General features: G+C 51.3%; 1 protein-coding gene across 8 annotated transcripts in view; it reads left to right on the plus strand.

Moving 5' to 3' along the window:
• Nucleotides 1-14,857, plus strand: part of ARHGAP23 (Rho GTPase activating protein 23) — a 74,807-nt gene extending 59,950 nt beyond the window's left edge. For all 8 annotated transcript variants that reach the window (XM_074319821.2, XM_074319824.2, XM_019740567.3 and 5 more), the window contains 4 exons: nt 5,751-5,792; nt 6,361-6,457; nt 8,580-8,611; nt 12,448-14,857. In XM_074319821.2, the coding sequence (XP_074175922.2) occupies nt 5,751-5,792; nt 6,361-6,457; nt 8,580-8,611; nt 12,448-13,479 (1,203 nt within the window). In that variant the 3' untranslated portion in view covers nt 13,480-14,857. The remainder of the gene's footprint in view (nt 1-5,750; nt 5,793-6,360; nt 6,458-8,579; nt 8,612-12,447) is intronic.
• Nucleotides 14,858-15,960: the final 1,103 nt, after the last annotated feature.

Below are 15,960 nucleotides of genomic sequence, written 5' to 3' on the forward strand. Positions count from 1 at the left end.
GCTGGGGCGTGTCCCCCTGGGCACCTCGCTCCTGTTTGCCTGAGTGTGGATGTTCTCAGGGAAGGATGAGGCAGCTTAAGAAAATGCAGCTGGGATGGTGAATCCCCTTTATAGGCTGTGTTTCAAGGCCAAACAGGAATGGATCCTAGAATCACTGTTGTTCTGGGATGTCACATTCCCAGCAGGAGAATCAGGAGGCCCCGGAGCTTCCAAGATATGTGTGAGGGTCAGAGGGAGGACAGGCAGGGGATTCTTGTTATTGTCCACGAGCGGATGAGAACCGAGAATGGCCAACAGAGGGCGCAGGAGAACTTCGTCTTCCAGAGCCAAACCCAGGGCAGCACTGACCCCTGCTGGGATGCTCAGGGATTTCTTTATGAATCCTCTTAAATTTTTCCATTTCCAAATCTTGGTATGAGCTGTGGTCCAGCCCTCAAAGGGCAGAACCAGATCCCCTCCTGCCGGGAGATAAGATTGGCAGCTGGTCAGAGGAAGGGGAGCCTCAGCCTCCTGCACCTCATAGACACTTTAGGGAAGGGATCATGTTACCTTCATTTTATAGGTGAGGAAACTGGGCCTCAGAGAAGCAAAGTGACTTGCTGAAGGTCACACAGATAATACATGGCAGCCCAGGATTTTAACCTGGGTCTGTCTGACCAAAGCCCGTGCTTTCCTCCCCACCTACTGGGAGGGCAGATTCTGTCCTAGAAAGAGGGCTGGCCAGGGTCAGCGAAATGAGGCAGTGGGGTCACTTTTGGTTATGCTGACTGGCCTTGCCTATTTGTTTTCTTCATTCACTGTGTGGTCAGGGCTCCTAGGCCCATTTTCAACTTAACGTTGGGACCACTGGCCTGGACTCCCACTCCAGAACTGTCAGGCCAGGGCCACTGGGCAGTGTCAGGAATCCTGATGAGGCCTTAGTCTGGGGAAGCTTATCTCCCTTGGAAAAGTTCAGCTCTCTGATCAAAAAGGAGCCCCCTTGGAGCCCCGTGAGTGTGTGCTTGGGGGGGGAGCAGTGAGGAAGAGAAAGAGGCTGGCCCCACCACTCCTGGAAAAGTGCTTGGATGCTTGAGGCCTGTGGCCAGCAGGGCTGTCAGCAGCAGCAGGGAGAAAGAGGCCCACAGTGTGTCTCCTTACTCTCCCCCATAACCCTGAGGGAAGTCCTGAGCCAATAGCAGCCTCTCCTCTGGGCAGGGTCGGGGAGGGGGCTCCTTTACAGGTGTATTACACGTACCGAGCTTAGTACCTGGCGCATAGTGAACACTCAGTGTTTGTTGAATGAATGAATGGCTGTTGAGGTTATACCAGTCTGGGCTTCCCCACCCAGGGATTCACTCCTGGGAACTAAGGGAGCTGGCTACCCTCCATTCTTCACCTCCTTGGCATTTGATCATAATCATCCCTGGATGGTGGGTGAGGGAATGAGTTTCCCCCTCAGCAGACCCCTTAAGCTCACCCTCTACCCAGGTTTGCCAGGTTCTGTTAGCCCAGAGGCTCTGTAGCCGGGGATCAGTGTAGTGACAATCCCAGGCAGGGGTCAGACTTGTGGCTCTGACTCTGAGCGCCCCTGACATGTCAGTGGATGGTAGGAGTTAGTGGGTGACATGACCTCCTGCTGGGAGTTCCAGCTGAAGCCATCACTTGGCCTCCCCTGCTTGGGGCTCCTGTCATCTGTGGAACCTTTGGGCAGCAGAGCTGGAAAAGGCCTTAAGGTCTCAAACCTGTCCTCACATCATATAGACGGTGCAAACTGAGGTGTGAACAGGAACAGTGACTTGCCCAGGGTCACACAGCAAGATGATGGCAGAGTAGAGATGAGCAAAACCAGGGGTTTGGCAAGTCACCAACCAGCTCATACCTATGTTTACTGAGTTAATTGGAACTCAAACAAAGACCTTATCAACATTCATTTATTCACTCAGCAGACATAGTGATACCTACTATGTGTACAGTGGCATTTTTCAACCTTGGTACTAGTGACCTTCAGGGCCAGATCACTCATTGTGGGGTGCTGCCCTGTGTATTACAGGATGTTTAGCAGCATCTCTGGCTAGATGCCAGGAGCATCCGTCCAGTTGTGACAATTGAAAATGTTTCCAGACATTGCCAGATGCCCCCTAGGGGGTTCAGAATCACCCCTGTTGAGAACCACTGGTGTATCAGTTGAGGGCACTGGCTGTGAAGCCAGCCTGCCTGAGGTTGACCCCTGGCTCTGCTCCTTATATGCTGAGTTACTTACTTACTGTCTTTGTGCCTCTGAAAGTAGAGATAATAATAGTACTTACTTCGCAGTGGTATTGTGACGGTTACATGAATTAATATCTGTAAAGCACAAAATGGTGCCCAGCAGTTAGTGTTATATAAGAGTTAGCTATCGTCGTCGTCATTGTCGTTATTCCATGCCAGAGCCTCACAGGTACTGGGAACACAGAGACGTATGGAACTCAGGCCCTGCTCTGAAGGAACACTGCCCACTGAAGACATGACTTCTTCATGCTCTGGGCTATGCCCAGGGAAGCCCCACAGAAGGACCCAGCCCAGCCCTGGGTGTCGGGCTGGGTCGGTAGTCGGAAGTTCTTGAACTGTCTTAAAAGACCATGAGGAAATTAGATAGGCAGAGAAGGGAGAAAGAGCATTCTAGGCTGAGGGAACAATGTGCAAAAGCAGGGTAAATTCTAAAAAAGCTAGTGTGAATTCTTCCAGAGAAACGTGGGCCACCTGGAAGCGTCCTTAGACTTCCGGGTTCCTGGAGCATTTTTGGGTACCCTCACACCTGAATTAAAGGCTGGCTACGTAGTGCCCCCTCTGGTCAGCTTGTCTCTGGGTAACCTCACTTTTTAGTAATAATAGCTGACATTTATTCTATACTAACAATGTGTTGTACTAAATGTTTTACATCTTTCATTATTTTTAAATTTTTTTAATAATTGAGATTTAATAGACATATAACATTATATTAGCTTCAGGTATACAACATAATGGTTCGCTATTTGTATATATTGTGAAATGATCAGCACAGTAAGTCTAGTTAATATCTGTCACCATCCATAGTTACATTTTTTTTCTTGTGATGAGAACTTTTAAAATCTGCTCTCAGCAACTTTCAAATATACAATACAGTATTATTAACTATAGTGACCATATTGTATATTATATCCCCATGTACAGTACATCCCCATGACATTAATTTTGTAACCGGGTGTACCTTTGACCACCTTTATCCATTACACGCACCCCGCCCCCACCTCCTTGCCTCTGGCAACCACCAATTTGGTCTCTGTATCTACCGTGTTTCCCCGAAAATAAGACCTAGCCGGACAGTCAGCTCTAATGCATCTTTTGGAGCAAAAATTAATGTAAGACCTGGTTTTATTTTACTGTAATATGAGACCGGGTCTTTAATATAATATAATATAATATAATATAATATAATATAATATAATATAATATAACATATAATATAATACAAGACAATATAATAATACTGGGTCTTATGTTAATTTTTGCTCCAAAAGATGCATTAGAGCTGATTGTCTGGCTAGGTCTTATTTTCAGGGAAACATGGTAGGAGCTCAGATTTATTTATTTTTTAGATCCCACATATAAGTGACATTATATGGTATTTGTCTTTCTCTGTCTGACTTATTTTACTTAGCATAATACGCTCAAGATCCATCTATGTAGTCACAAATGGCAAGATTTTCTTATTTCTTATGGCTGAATAATTTTTTGAGGAACCTCCATAGTGTTTTTTATAGTGGCTGGACCAATTTACATTCTCACCAACAGTGCACAAGGGTTCCCTTTTCTCCACATCCACACCAACACCTGTTATTTCTTGTCTTCTTGGTATTAGCCATACAGTATTCCGTTTTAATCCTCACTACAATTTTTGAAGTAGATACTCATATTATGCCCATTTTACAGATAAGTAAGTAGACTCAGAGAAGTAATTTGACTGAGGTGAACTTGGATCCAAGATGACTGACTCCAGATGTTGCATTTCTTTCTTGTCCTCTCTTACTCTTCTCATGTCTCTTTCTTGTTTCTCTTCTGTGCTGCTTATTTGAGTCAATCATATGCCAGATTTTGATGAATAATAACTGAGGTTCATGGCACTTGGTCATAATCAACCTTGCAAGTCTCCTTGTTCATTCCTGACCCTACTGTGCCCTCACCCCATAAGTACCCACTCTAACAGGTTAATATGTATCCTTCCAATCCACCTTCTATATGCTTATTTTAAATACATGGCTAGCCTTAAATGTGTATAATATTCTGTGTGTGTTTTAACTTTCGGTGAGCTTAACTAACTTTATTGTAATTTCTGTACTGTTAGAACTTAATTCTGCTATCTTAAATGTCTTTTTTTTTTTAATGCCTTTTTTTGTTGATGTTTACCACATTTTTATTTTATCTCTTTTTTTGGTCTACCATGCCTAGCTTTGATGGATTGATTTTTTTTTCCTGGTATGAAAAACATGCAATTATAAAACCCATACTTATGTTTGGTTTTCACTATCAATTTCTAAAGCTCATCAGTGTCTATGTCTTCCTTCTACATCTAAAAGCCAAATACCTTAGTGTCCTTTTACCTGTCACTGGTTTCTCCCTCTAAATTTGAATTCCAGATTGTCATGAATACAGTGTGTGTGTGTGTGTCTGTGTGTGTGTGTGTGTCTGTGTGTTTGTTTGCTGGGTTTGATAACAATGGACTTTTCTACACTACTGTCCATCCTTACTTCTCAAGAGTTTGTTGCTCCACCCTGGATTCATTTCTTTACTTACTCATGTACTCAGTTAAGAGGGTCTTTGTGTAGTACTTGCTGATGTCTTAGAATAGCTTTATTTCATACTCAAACTTAAATGAGAATTTAGCAGGGTATAAAATTCTAGTTTCAAAATTCCTGCATTCGTAGTCCAACAATACATTGTGAATATTACTTCCTAGTCTTCTTGTGTCTTTTGCTGCTGAGAATTCTAGTTACAGCTGATACTTGTTCATTTGTAAGCAATCTGTTTTTGTTTTTCAGAAAACTTTTAGAGTTTTATATCTTCAAGATTCTCAAATTTCACGAAATATATTTAAGAGTGGGATTTTTACTTTAATTTCTATCCTGTTTGGCATTTATGAGAAACTTGTTGCCTGCCTGCCCTTCAGGGAATCTCCTAACACCTTCTTCCAGGCACTTTCCTTTTCTGGGTGAGGGGAGTGCCACCCCAGTTGTAAGAGTTGAGCCTACTGCTGGTGTAGGGTACACTCAGTTCTAGCATCCCTGGCAGGCCTTCTCCCTGCAGTGGGCCCAACTGGCAGTAGATGGCGCTGCTTCTAGCTTACAGTAGGGAGCCAGCCAAAGTGATGTGTGTTGGACAGTGTTTAATGAAAAACAGGCAGAGAGAAGCTCTCCCTGAGCGGTCATCCATCTCTACTCAGACCCTCTCTCACTCCAGGCTGCGTTTCCCTCCCACACTGGGGTCCAACCTTTTCTCTCCCCAAGAGTTTCTCATAGTCTGTGGAGTTGGATTCCAGGATCCATCAACTTCCCTCTGAGACCTCTCTAGCAACCAGGCCAGCCTGGGTTTTGTTGAGAAGAGGGGGGACCCTTGGCTTCTTTGTGCCTCCTCCTTGCCTGTTCCATTTGGCACCTGAGTGGGTTCTCTGGACTGAGTAGGTTGGGAGCCTCTGTCTCCCTGTCTTCCTTCAGCCCCTTCCCATGCTGATTGATCACTTCCTTTTGTCTCCTCTGCAGTCAGACTGGTTCTTCAGTGACGCTGAGGACAAGGGGGAGAGAGTAAGTGATGCAGAGGGCAGATGGGGTGGGGTCTGGTCTGAGGTGGGTCCTCATCTCAGGTGGCGGGAGCAGCAAGACTCAAGCAGGGACAGGTCCCTGACCGTGTGGCATCCACAGTCTGATGAAGGAAACATAGACCCTCTCCTCAGGAGCCTCCGATCTGATGGGGGACTCAATCCTTGCCTTTATGAGCCCTCATTCTAAGGGGGGAGATGTAGGCCTTGCCCTAAGGAAATAGAGTCCAGTAGCACAGGCAGACCCCACCTAAAGGATATGTTATAGGAAGGTCCTGTCTGATGGGGGAGATACAGTTCCTCCCCTGAACTGTGGGAACAGTTTGGGCCTGCAGGGTTCAATGAGGGTGTTGGGAAAGTTACAAAACAGTCTATCTGGGGGCATGTAAGACCTGCCCTCAAGAGTGCCTGATTGATGAGGGAGACAGTCGCTGCCCTGGTGAGCCCCAGTCTGATGGAGGAGACATGGGCCCTGTCTTCAGGGCACCCCGTTCTGTGGGATCTGCAGTCCAGCCATCTGAGGGCATGCTGGCTGACCCTCCTCCTGTTTGCAGACCCCTGTGGATGACAAGGAGCCTCAGTCAGTGCCCAACATCGAGTACCTCCTGCCCAACATTGGCAGGACAGTGCCCCCTGGTGACCCAGGTTCAGGTGAGTGCAGGAGCCAGGGAAGGGGTGGGGGTGGGGGTGGGCTCTGTATTCCTGAGGGTCCCTGATGCCTGGCTAGGCTCCCAGCTTCCCTGCTCCTGCCTCAGCCGGGCCCTTCTCTGCCCCCACCACTGAGAAGGGGCTGTGGCAGGGCCTTCTTCCCTCTGGGGAGGTCCAGCTTGCCTGTGTGCCCACCTCCTCATCTGCTCAGCTGCCCCCGCCCCAGGGCTGGGTAGGAGCTTTGTTTGCCCTCCTTCACTGGTTTCTTTCCTGAGCTTTTTATTTCTTATGGACTGTGTCCTTCTGGGCATGTTACTCTTTTTAATTTTTCTTCCTTTTCTCCTTGCACCCCTCTGTCTCTCCCTCTTCTCCCTGTACTCTCCTCCCATCCCCTGGATCCTGTCCCTTCTCTTCTCCTCTCCTTCCCCTCCTCCAGCGGACCTGTTGGAGATTTAAAGGGTACAGTGTGGCGTTGCAGCCTCGGTCACTAACAGTGGCGGGTGATTATAAGAAGGCTGGGCAGGCAGAGGTGTCCCAGGCTGAGAGGACCTCACCCTGACATGCCAGTTCCCCACGCTGGTTAACAATCCCCAGCCCAGTGCCCTCCTACATGAAAGCCGCTTCTCAGGAGGAAGGAGGCACTTGCTGGAGCCAGATCCTGTCCCCCTTGCCAGGAAGTCTGGGTGCCGTATGGCTGCCCTCCCGCAGTCCCCCACTTTGCGGCCTTCTCTCTGTGCTGAGCTCAGCCACTTCTGGTTGTCTGGGCAGGGGAGGCTTGGCGGTAGTGGGACCCAGCCTCTGCAGACATTAGTGATGCCAGCCTTAGAAGCCTCTCTAAAGCTGTCGCTCCTGTCTCGATCACCTTCGAGGACTGGCTTTTTCTGCTTCTGAAACCAGTGCCCCTGGTCACTCAGCCCTTGAGTCCTAGTTCTGTTCCTCTGGCCCTGTCATAGCAGAGTAGCCCAGAGACACAGGATTGCCCAGTGCCTTCTTGGCTCCAGCCACTAACGCCTCCCACCCTGTGGGTGACCTGTCCTTAGTATTTTGACCGCTCCTGTCTCTAATGGAGGCATACCACAGCACCCCTAGTTGCAAGAGACAGGCTGGGGAAGGGACCCAAAGGACATGGGGTGGGGATAGCAGAGAGGAGACCGGATCTCTTCTAATCACCCGCTGCCACTCGCCTGCCCCATGTGTGTCGCTGTGTGGTGAGCCCATCTGCCCCTCTCACCGTGTGCGGGGCGGGCTGGGGAGGACGCATCTAACTTGCTTGCCAGAGAGTATGGATTAACCGCACTGCTCACTGCCCTGTCGGACCCCCAGAGGTCCTTGGATCAGCCTGCTCCCTCCCCAGTCCTGGAGAGGACACTGCCAAGACTCATTTCTGGTTCCTTCTCCACCCCAGTGATATTAAGGGAGTGGGACCCACGTCCCATTGAGGTAATAATGATTTTACTCTTCTTCATAACTTCGGTTATAAACTGGGGCCATGCCCCATACGGGCAGATTGATCTCAGGTCTGGAGATGGAACCTATGAAGGCTTTAGTCACCAGCCCTCTCTACCTCCTGTGTCCCGCCCGCTTCATGTCTGCCCCTGTACTAGATCATTCAAATGGTCCTCTTCCTTCTTATGTCCTGGAAGTGGGGGTAAGGGTGGATGTAGGGCACCCACCTCTCTATGCACTCACTGTGTGGTCTCCATTTCTCCAGAGCATCTGTGATTTGCTGTGTCTCACTGTTGTGGTTTTGTGGACTACGTCTGATATTTGGCATTTTCTCTGTAGTGCTTCAGAGGAACAGGGACAGGAGGGTGGTGAGAGGAATAGGACCCAAAGAAAAGCCCCCCCTTGCCCTTAACCCTGGGCAAATGAGGGTCAAGTGGCTGGAAGCCTGATGTCACTTCTTGCCAGAAAAGGAAGTGGTGACTGACATCATTTTCTGCCTCATCCCTATCCCATGGGAAATGACATCAGGGGCCCATCACACTCTCCACGCTCAGGGAGATCTCAGGTTTCTGAACTCCCTGGTTTCTGAAGCCTTTGAGGAGAGGGAATTATGTTCACAAGACTCAGCCTGCTCTTGCCCTGATCCAATTTTCATTTTTCTTTCTGTTCTCACCAACAGATTCCACCACCTGTACTTCAGCCAAGTCCAAGGTAAGTGCCAAGGCAATTCTGAAGCCTAACCCTACATAAGCCAGCCCACTTTGTTTTTCGGTCACGAGAATTGGGAGACTTGCAGTTGGACCCTGTGGAAAGTTGATGATCACTGGGAAGGCAGGTGGGAAACGCTGAGTGTCCAAGATAAACTGAAAAGTCGTTTGCTTTGGCTGTGTTTGGTGAGGCTTCTGGTATAATGGAAGGATCTGGCTTGGGAGTTAGGTGGCTGAGAGGCAGTGTGTTCAGTGGTTAGAAGCAGAGAGTCCTGGGTTTCAGTTCTAGCTCCACTGGAAGCTTTGGGGCACTGGGCAAGTTACTTAACCTCTTTCTGATCCTCAACTTCCTCGTCTGTAAATGATGGCTAATGTTTATCCCCATAAATTGGGTTAACAACAGATATGCCCCATATATCTACTGTTTAAAGTCTTTGGAGAGCCCAAGTAAGCAGAAGGAAGGAAATAATAAAGATAAGAGCAGAAATCAATGATATCAAGAACAATTGAGAAAATCAATAAAACCAGAGCTGGCTCTTTGAACCAGGTCTCACAGCCAGCTGGTCGCCTGCTCCAACCTGCCCTCTAAGACCAAACCTGTCAGGTGATGATGCCTGCCCCAGGCAGACGCTGCCCAACTATTAGGTTAGAGCTTGATGGCCAGGAAGAGTGTCTTAGCTGCCATACAAAATACCATAGATTGGATGGCTTAAACAACAGAAATTTATTTTCTCTCAGTTCTGAAGGCTAGATCCAAGATCGAGGTGTCGGCACGGTGTGTTTCTGGTGAGAGCTCTCTTCCAGGCTTGTAGACGGCTGCCTTCATGTGTCCTCATGACAGACAGGAAAAGCCAGAAAGCTCTATCATATCTCTTCTTACAAGAGCACTAATGCCACCATAAGGGCCCCACTCTCATGACCTCTTCTAAACCTAATTACCTCCCGAAGGCCCCATCTCCAAATACTATCATATTGGAGGTTGGGGCTTCAGTGTATGGATTTGAGGGGCAGGGCACAATTCTGTCCACAGTAGTCAGTGAAATCAGGTGAACGTTGACTGGCCAAACTGGGCTCATTACTGTCTGGATCTCTAAGCACTGGCTAGGTCCCAGCAAGTCCACTGTGCCTGACATCGAGCAGGTAGCTATTGTCAGATGAATGCACTGGAAAAAAAGAAGGAAGGCTGCTCTAGTTTGGTGCAGAGGTCCCCTGTAACCTCTCCATATAGCCTCTGTCTGCACACCTCTGGTGATGGGGAGTTCACTCCATCACAAGACTGCTGTGGCAGGGAGCATGTTCATTATAGTGACCTGAAATTAGCTTTTTGTCCCTTCCATCCATTGCACCTGCTAGCCCCTCAGTTTCCCATAGCCTCTCCTGGACTGACCACTTGACCTTTATGTGAACCTACTGACCTCTGCATTCCCTGGCAGTGACTATTCTGATCTCATTGCTTCTATAACTAATCAGGATAAAGTAATGTGATCATATAGTCCTAGTGGCCTCTCAAGTCTCTCAGAGAGCATGGCCAGGAAAGAAAGTGGCACAGGCCACCATGTGCCTCAGATTGCTCATAGCGGTGCTGCCATGTCGCAGAACTCCAGGGGTGCACTCTACAGTTGTGTAGTATAGGCAGCCATGACCCAGGACCACGTGCCTGTAAATCCTGAATCCCTGACATGCTCCAGCTTCCTCAGAACTAACTGATGTGAGAGAGGGCGCATAGGATGTGGTCTCCACTCCTTATTACACTGTGGATGAAATAGGAGGTGGCTTGTGAAGAGGGGTTCAAGGGTAGCTCATTCCAGCCCAGCATCTGCTTCTGCAGGGCTTCCTATGTTGAGGGGACTCCACTCACCCATTTGTTCATTCACTTTAAATTTATTGAGCACCTATTATGTCCCAGGCTTGTGCCAGGAATCGTGGATGCAAACACACATAAACCACAGACCTTGCTCTCAAGGAGCTCAGAGTTTGATATAGATAATATGCAAACAAAGCTATTCTGATATGAGAAGAGCTGGTGTAGATGTATTTTCAAAGGGCTATGGGAACAGAGAAGGGATTTCCCAGTTCAGCCAGAGAGGGCTGGGAGATGGCTGCACAGAAGGTGGTGCCATGTTTGAGCTGGGCCTGGTAGGAGGAGTAAGAGCTCATCCGCAAATGGCGTGGGGTTCCAGGGTGGCGACTAAAGGCTGCCAGTGTTAAAGTGCAAGTCATATTGAGGGAAGGGTTTGTAGGTCAGCATGGCCAGAGTGAAGGCTGTGTTGGGGTTGGGGTCAGGGCAGGGAGGACACCAGGCTGGGAAAACTGGGACCCAGTTGTGAAGGGCCCTGTGTCTTTGCTTCATCCTGGTGGGGGTGGGGTCCTGGAGAGTCCAGAGGTGACCGGAGTCCTGCTTACCTTAAAGAATTGATTGCTTCGAAGGAGAAGGGACTGGGGTGAGGCAGGGTGGAGGCAGAGTCCTATTGGGAGAGGGTGAGAGGGCAGAAAGGCCCGGAAAAGGCAGAATGAGGGCCCGAATGGATGATGGGGATGAGATGACTTTGGGAGTCACTTTAGGAGGAGAATTGAGAGGAGGGGAGAGGGAGGAATCAGAGATCACCTAAAAGTGGGGCACATGAGTGGAGGTGGTTTGGGGCAAGGGAAGAGAGCATACTGTGGTTCTAGAGAGGTGAGTTCCCGGTGCCTGCAGAAACTCCTGGTAAAGATGAACTTGCATTTGGAAGGAGAGTTCTAAGCTCAAATAGAGTTTGGTGTCGGACCAGGAGGCCTTGGCAGCAAGGATGTTGAGGAAGAATACTTCCCAGGCAACATGAACAGAGAGAGAAGACGGGGCTGAGACAGAGCCCTGGGCACATGGCATCTTAAGGTTTAAGAGGGGAACAAAGAACCCCCCAGAAGGCAGAGGAGAGGCCAGAAAGGGAGGACTAAAACCCAGGTTGGAGGAGGCAGTGATCGCAGCATGGCTTCTGCTGGGGGATTGGGGAAGGCCAGGACCAAAACACACTACCCGGCTTAACCCTGAGAACAGCAGCCGGGAAGTTTCCCATTTGGGGTATGGAAATCACAATTTGGGAGTGACTTCAATCCAAATCATTGGATGGTGCCAGGCCTTTTAGCACTTTTGGCAGCAGAGCTGGCATTTGGATTGATCTAGGGTTGGGAATTATCAGGGTGGGGTGCTGAGGGGATGGCTGTGGGAAAGGGAAGTGAAATTGGGTGGGTTGCCTGGAGAGGCCTGTACACGCTGAGTAGGTGGAAAGGCAGGTTTCCCAGGTGGGAGGGAGTGGAGAGGGCGGGGCCTAGGAGCTGTGGTCAGAGAAAGGTCCCTGCCAGGCTCTGGTGATTAGGTATAACCCAGGACAGTCTATGTGTAATGGGTTCAAACAAATACTATTCACTGTTGAGAGACTTACCAGAGCTGTGTCTACAAGGATTTATCTAGCGCTGGATATGGAGAATGGAATGAAATTAGGGGTGGCAGAGTTTCTAGACCAGCCCCCAGCTCACAGGAAAGAGCTGAGAGTCTAGATTAAGTCTGAAAGGGATAAGGAGGAGAGAGCTCAGGGCTGGGAGAGGGGCGGAAGGGTAGTCTCTAGAGTGGATAGTGACACTCCAGCTGGGACAGTGGTCCAGGAGGAACGGTTTATGATGCCAGTGGGGATGCTGGGCTGGGCTGGACCTGTTGAGATTGGGTCCCATAGTATGCGGGGTGGGGGAGGGGTGTCCAGGTGGGAACGTGAAGGGAGCTGAGGCCCTCTGGCCTGGGGCTGGAAGAGAGGGCCATGCTGGCGCAAGTCTGGGCGTCTCCTGCATACTGACCTGTCGCCCACCCAGGGTTCATGGGCCCCCAAGAAGGAGCCGTATGCCCGGGAGATGCTGGCGATCTCCTTCATCTCGGCTGTCAACCGCAAGCGGAAGAAGCGGCGGGAGGCGCGGGGGCTGGGCAGCAGCACAGACGACGACTCGGAGCAGGAGGTGCACAAGCCCGGGGTGGGGGCGCCGGGGACCCAGGACCAGCCCGAGGAGCGGCTGCCGGGCGCTGCCGCCCCCGAGGCCCCAGGGCGCCTCAGCCCCCCGGCGGCGCAGGAGGAGCGGCCGGCCGCGGACACGCGCTCCATCGTGTCGGGCTACTCCACGCTGTCCACCATGGACCGCAGTGTGTGCTCGGGCGCCGGGGGGCGGCGGGCCGGCGCAGGGGACGAGGCCGACGACGAGCGCAGCGAGCTGAGCCACGTGGAGACGGACACTGAGGGTGGCGCGGCGCCCGGGGGGCACCTGGCGCGGCGGCCCTCCTTCAGCTCGCACCACTTGATGCCCTGCGACACCCTGGCTCGGCGCCGCCTGGCCCGAAGCCGCCCGGACGGCGAGGGCGCGGGCGCGGGACGGGGCGGCCCCCGCGTCGTAGAGCCAGCGGGCTCAGCCTCGTCCAGCAGCCAGGAGTCGCTGCGACCGGCGGCGGCGGTGGCGGCGGCGCTGGGCGCGCGGCCCTCGCGCCTTGAGGCTTTGCGGCTGCGCCTCCGTGGCACTGCCGACGACATGCTGGCTGTGCGGCTGCGGCGACCGCTGTCGCCCGAGACGCGGCGGCGCCGGAGCAGCTGGCGCCGCCACACCGTGGTGGTGCAGAGCCCGCTGACCGACCTCAACTTCAACGAGTGGAAGGAACTGAGCGGAGGGGGCTCCCCAGAGCCCGCGGTCCCTCGGGCCCACAGTGACAACAAGGACTCAGGCCTCAGCAGCCTGGAGTCCACCAAGGCGCGGGCCCCGTCGTCAGCGGCCTCGTTGCCGCCCACGCCTGGGGACCCAGGGGCACTGCAGAGCCAGCCTCCGCGCCGCTCGGCCGCCTCCCGCCTCCATCAGTGTCTGTAACCAGCTCCCTCCCTTCCCTGCGCCGCCCCCACTTCGCACCCCTTGGGAAACAGGCGTGTCCTCTGCCTTACACCTCTTCTGTTGCCCCTGGGTGAGACCGTGTCTCCAATTTGTGTGCTGGAATTGACAGGCGGTGGGTAGTGAATGGCAGGGAGGGGCTCCAGGGGTAAGGAGAGGGGATAGTCTGCTAGGGGTTTGTGTCCCCTGGATAAATGACAGTGTGCCCTTCTGGGCCTTACTGCGTCCGCACTTAGGGACCCTTCTCAGTCATGGGGTGTAGATAGGGAACTCCCAAGTCTCAGACTAAAGACAAAAGGAAAGACACTGGGTGATGCTGGCTCTTCCTTCTTTGCTCTGCCCACACCCATTAGCTCCTAGCTCCTAGCTGGGGGCCGGGGGTGGGGGGGTATGTTGTGTATGTATGTCTGGGGAGAGGTGTAGGGCAGTGGTGTCCATGGGAGAGGGGTTGTGTGTGCGAGGGTGTGTAGTCACTGTCCAAAGGTGTTTCCAATAGCAACATCTGCCACCCCTGCTGCCTTGTCTCCCCATTCCCACCCCCATTAAGGTTCCCTGTCTTTGGTGCACACAGGGATCCTTCCCCCCTGCTGCTTGTCAGAGCCAGAGAAAGGGGTTGGGGCCACTCCACAGGGGCAAGACAGACACTCACCAGGCTCACTCCCCCACCAAACTTTTGCCAGCCTCTAAATCACCCCCCAAGCGCTTTGACCATGGTGGAACTACCCATTCTCCAGATAGTTTGGGGAAGATCCAGGGTTCCCCCTGCTATACCTCCCTTGCCCCTCTCTGTTCTTCCAGCTGTGCCTGCTTCTTCCACAACTCAGGCACACAGACCCCACCTTCTGCCCTTTAGAAGCGGTGGTAGAAACATACACTGATTTATGAGGTCTGAGCTCTGTCTCTTCCTTCCGGATGGGCGGGACCCAGCCCCCTCTCCTCCCAACATTGTAAATAGACCTCCCGTCACCAGGCCTCCCACACGAGCCCTCACTCATTCCAGGGAAGCCCAAGCCCACAGGGGCTGTGAACCCTACCGCGTGTCTAGCTGTCCTCTTGGTTTATGCAAAGATTTGCTGTAGATTTCTCTCTCCTCCCTCCCCCTTCCTTTTATTGTAAATATTGTCTCTAAATGTGTAACATATTATAAAGAATTTATAAGGATTTTTAAAGATGTTTTGCTCATTTAAAGAAGTGTTGTAACTGTTGGGTAAGCCTCCAGCCCCACGGTCCGCATGTCTCCTTTCACTGTGTCCTTGACACACCTCTCTAGGCGACAACTAAGATTTCCTGCTTCTGAAAAGTCCTGTCTTAAAAGTATAGTCTATATCTTGGAAATAAATGGCCTTCCTCGAGGCATGAATCAGCTGTGTCACTTGTTCTGGAGGGAGGAGAGGGCCAGAGTGGGGCTGAGGTGGGGGAAGAGAGGTGCCTGGCCCACAGAGGGAGCACGATAGGGCTGGACTAGGTGGTGGCAGAGTGGAGGCAAAGCTCTACCTCCTGGTAGTTCTGTAGGTTTCCCATCCTGGGAGGCTGGTAATAGCAATGACACAGGAACAGAATACAAGATGGAAGGGTGGGGACCCTCATTGCACAGAAGGTGTCCAGGTATTTGCTCTCTATTCCTGCAGAGGCCAGACAAGTGCACAGGCACCTTCCTTCTCAGGCCTTCTTGGACCTTCAAAATGGTCCAGGGGTGCTGCCCAGAAGACAGGAGGCTTGGGCAAGGCCTAGGCCACTGGTGGGGCCCATCCTCGCCAGCTGTCATCATAGGCAGTCCCGGCCCAGAAAATATCCCAAGAGGACAGCATAGATTTTGTCCATTGTCTTATTCACATGTGTAAGCTTACAACATGGGATGGCCCTCCTTCTATGTTGTCCCTGCCAGCTTCCGGGCTGCCTCTGAGGAGCTTAGTATCCATCTGTAGGAAAAGCAGGTGACAGTCATCAAAGAGAACCTAGAGAGGGGCCCTGCAGCTGGGAAGAGCTCAATGACTCACTGAATCCCCCCCTTTCCTCCACCTCTGCCCCATAGGTTTTTGTTTGGCAAACTAGCTGAGAGCTGGTGTCATTGTGGGCTCACACCGGCCCCAAGGGCTTTACAGATCTTAACGTCAATCCTCCAACACCCTTTTGAGCTCCGCATCATTGTTCTCTCCATTTTATGTCTGAGGAAACTAAGGCACAGAGAGGTGACATTACTTGTCCAAGTGACACAGTAAGTGGTGGAGCCAGGCAGGATAAATCTAAGTCCAGAGTAAGGACACGGTTTCCTAACCATTGGGCCACCTTCTCTAGGCTTTCGTAGGCTTTGGATGAGAATGGATCAAAACCCTGCTCTCCTTCAATTTGCCTTCAAAAATAAAGGAGAAATGAAGACATTTCCAGTAAAGAAAAACAATTTGTCATTAGCAGACCTGCCCTGTAAGAAATACTAAAGGGAGTCCTGGAAGCTGAAATGAAAGT

Source organism: Rhinolophus sinicus, chromosome 12 (genome assembly GCF_057876585.1).
Source record: "Rhinolophus sinicus isolate RSI-liver-muscle chromosome 12, RSI-T2T, whole genome shotgun sequence".
In the NCBI taxonomy this organism is placed as follows: domain Eukaryota; kingdom Metazoa; phylum Chordata; class Mammalia; order Chiroptera; family Rhinolophidae; genus Rhinolophus; species Rhinolophus sinicus.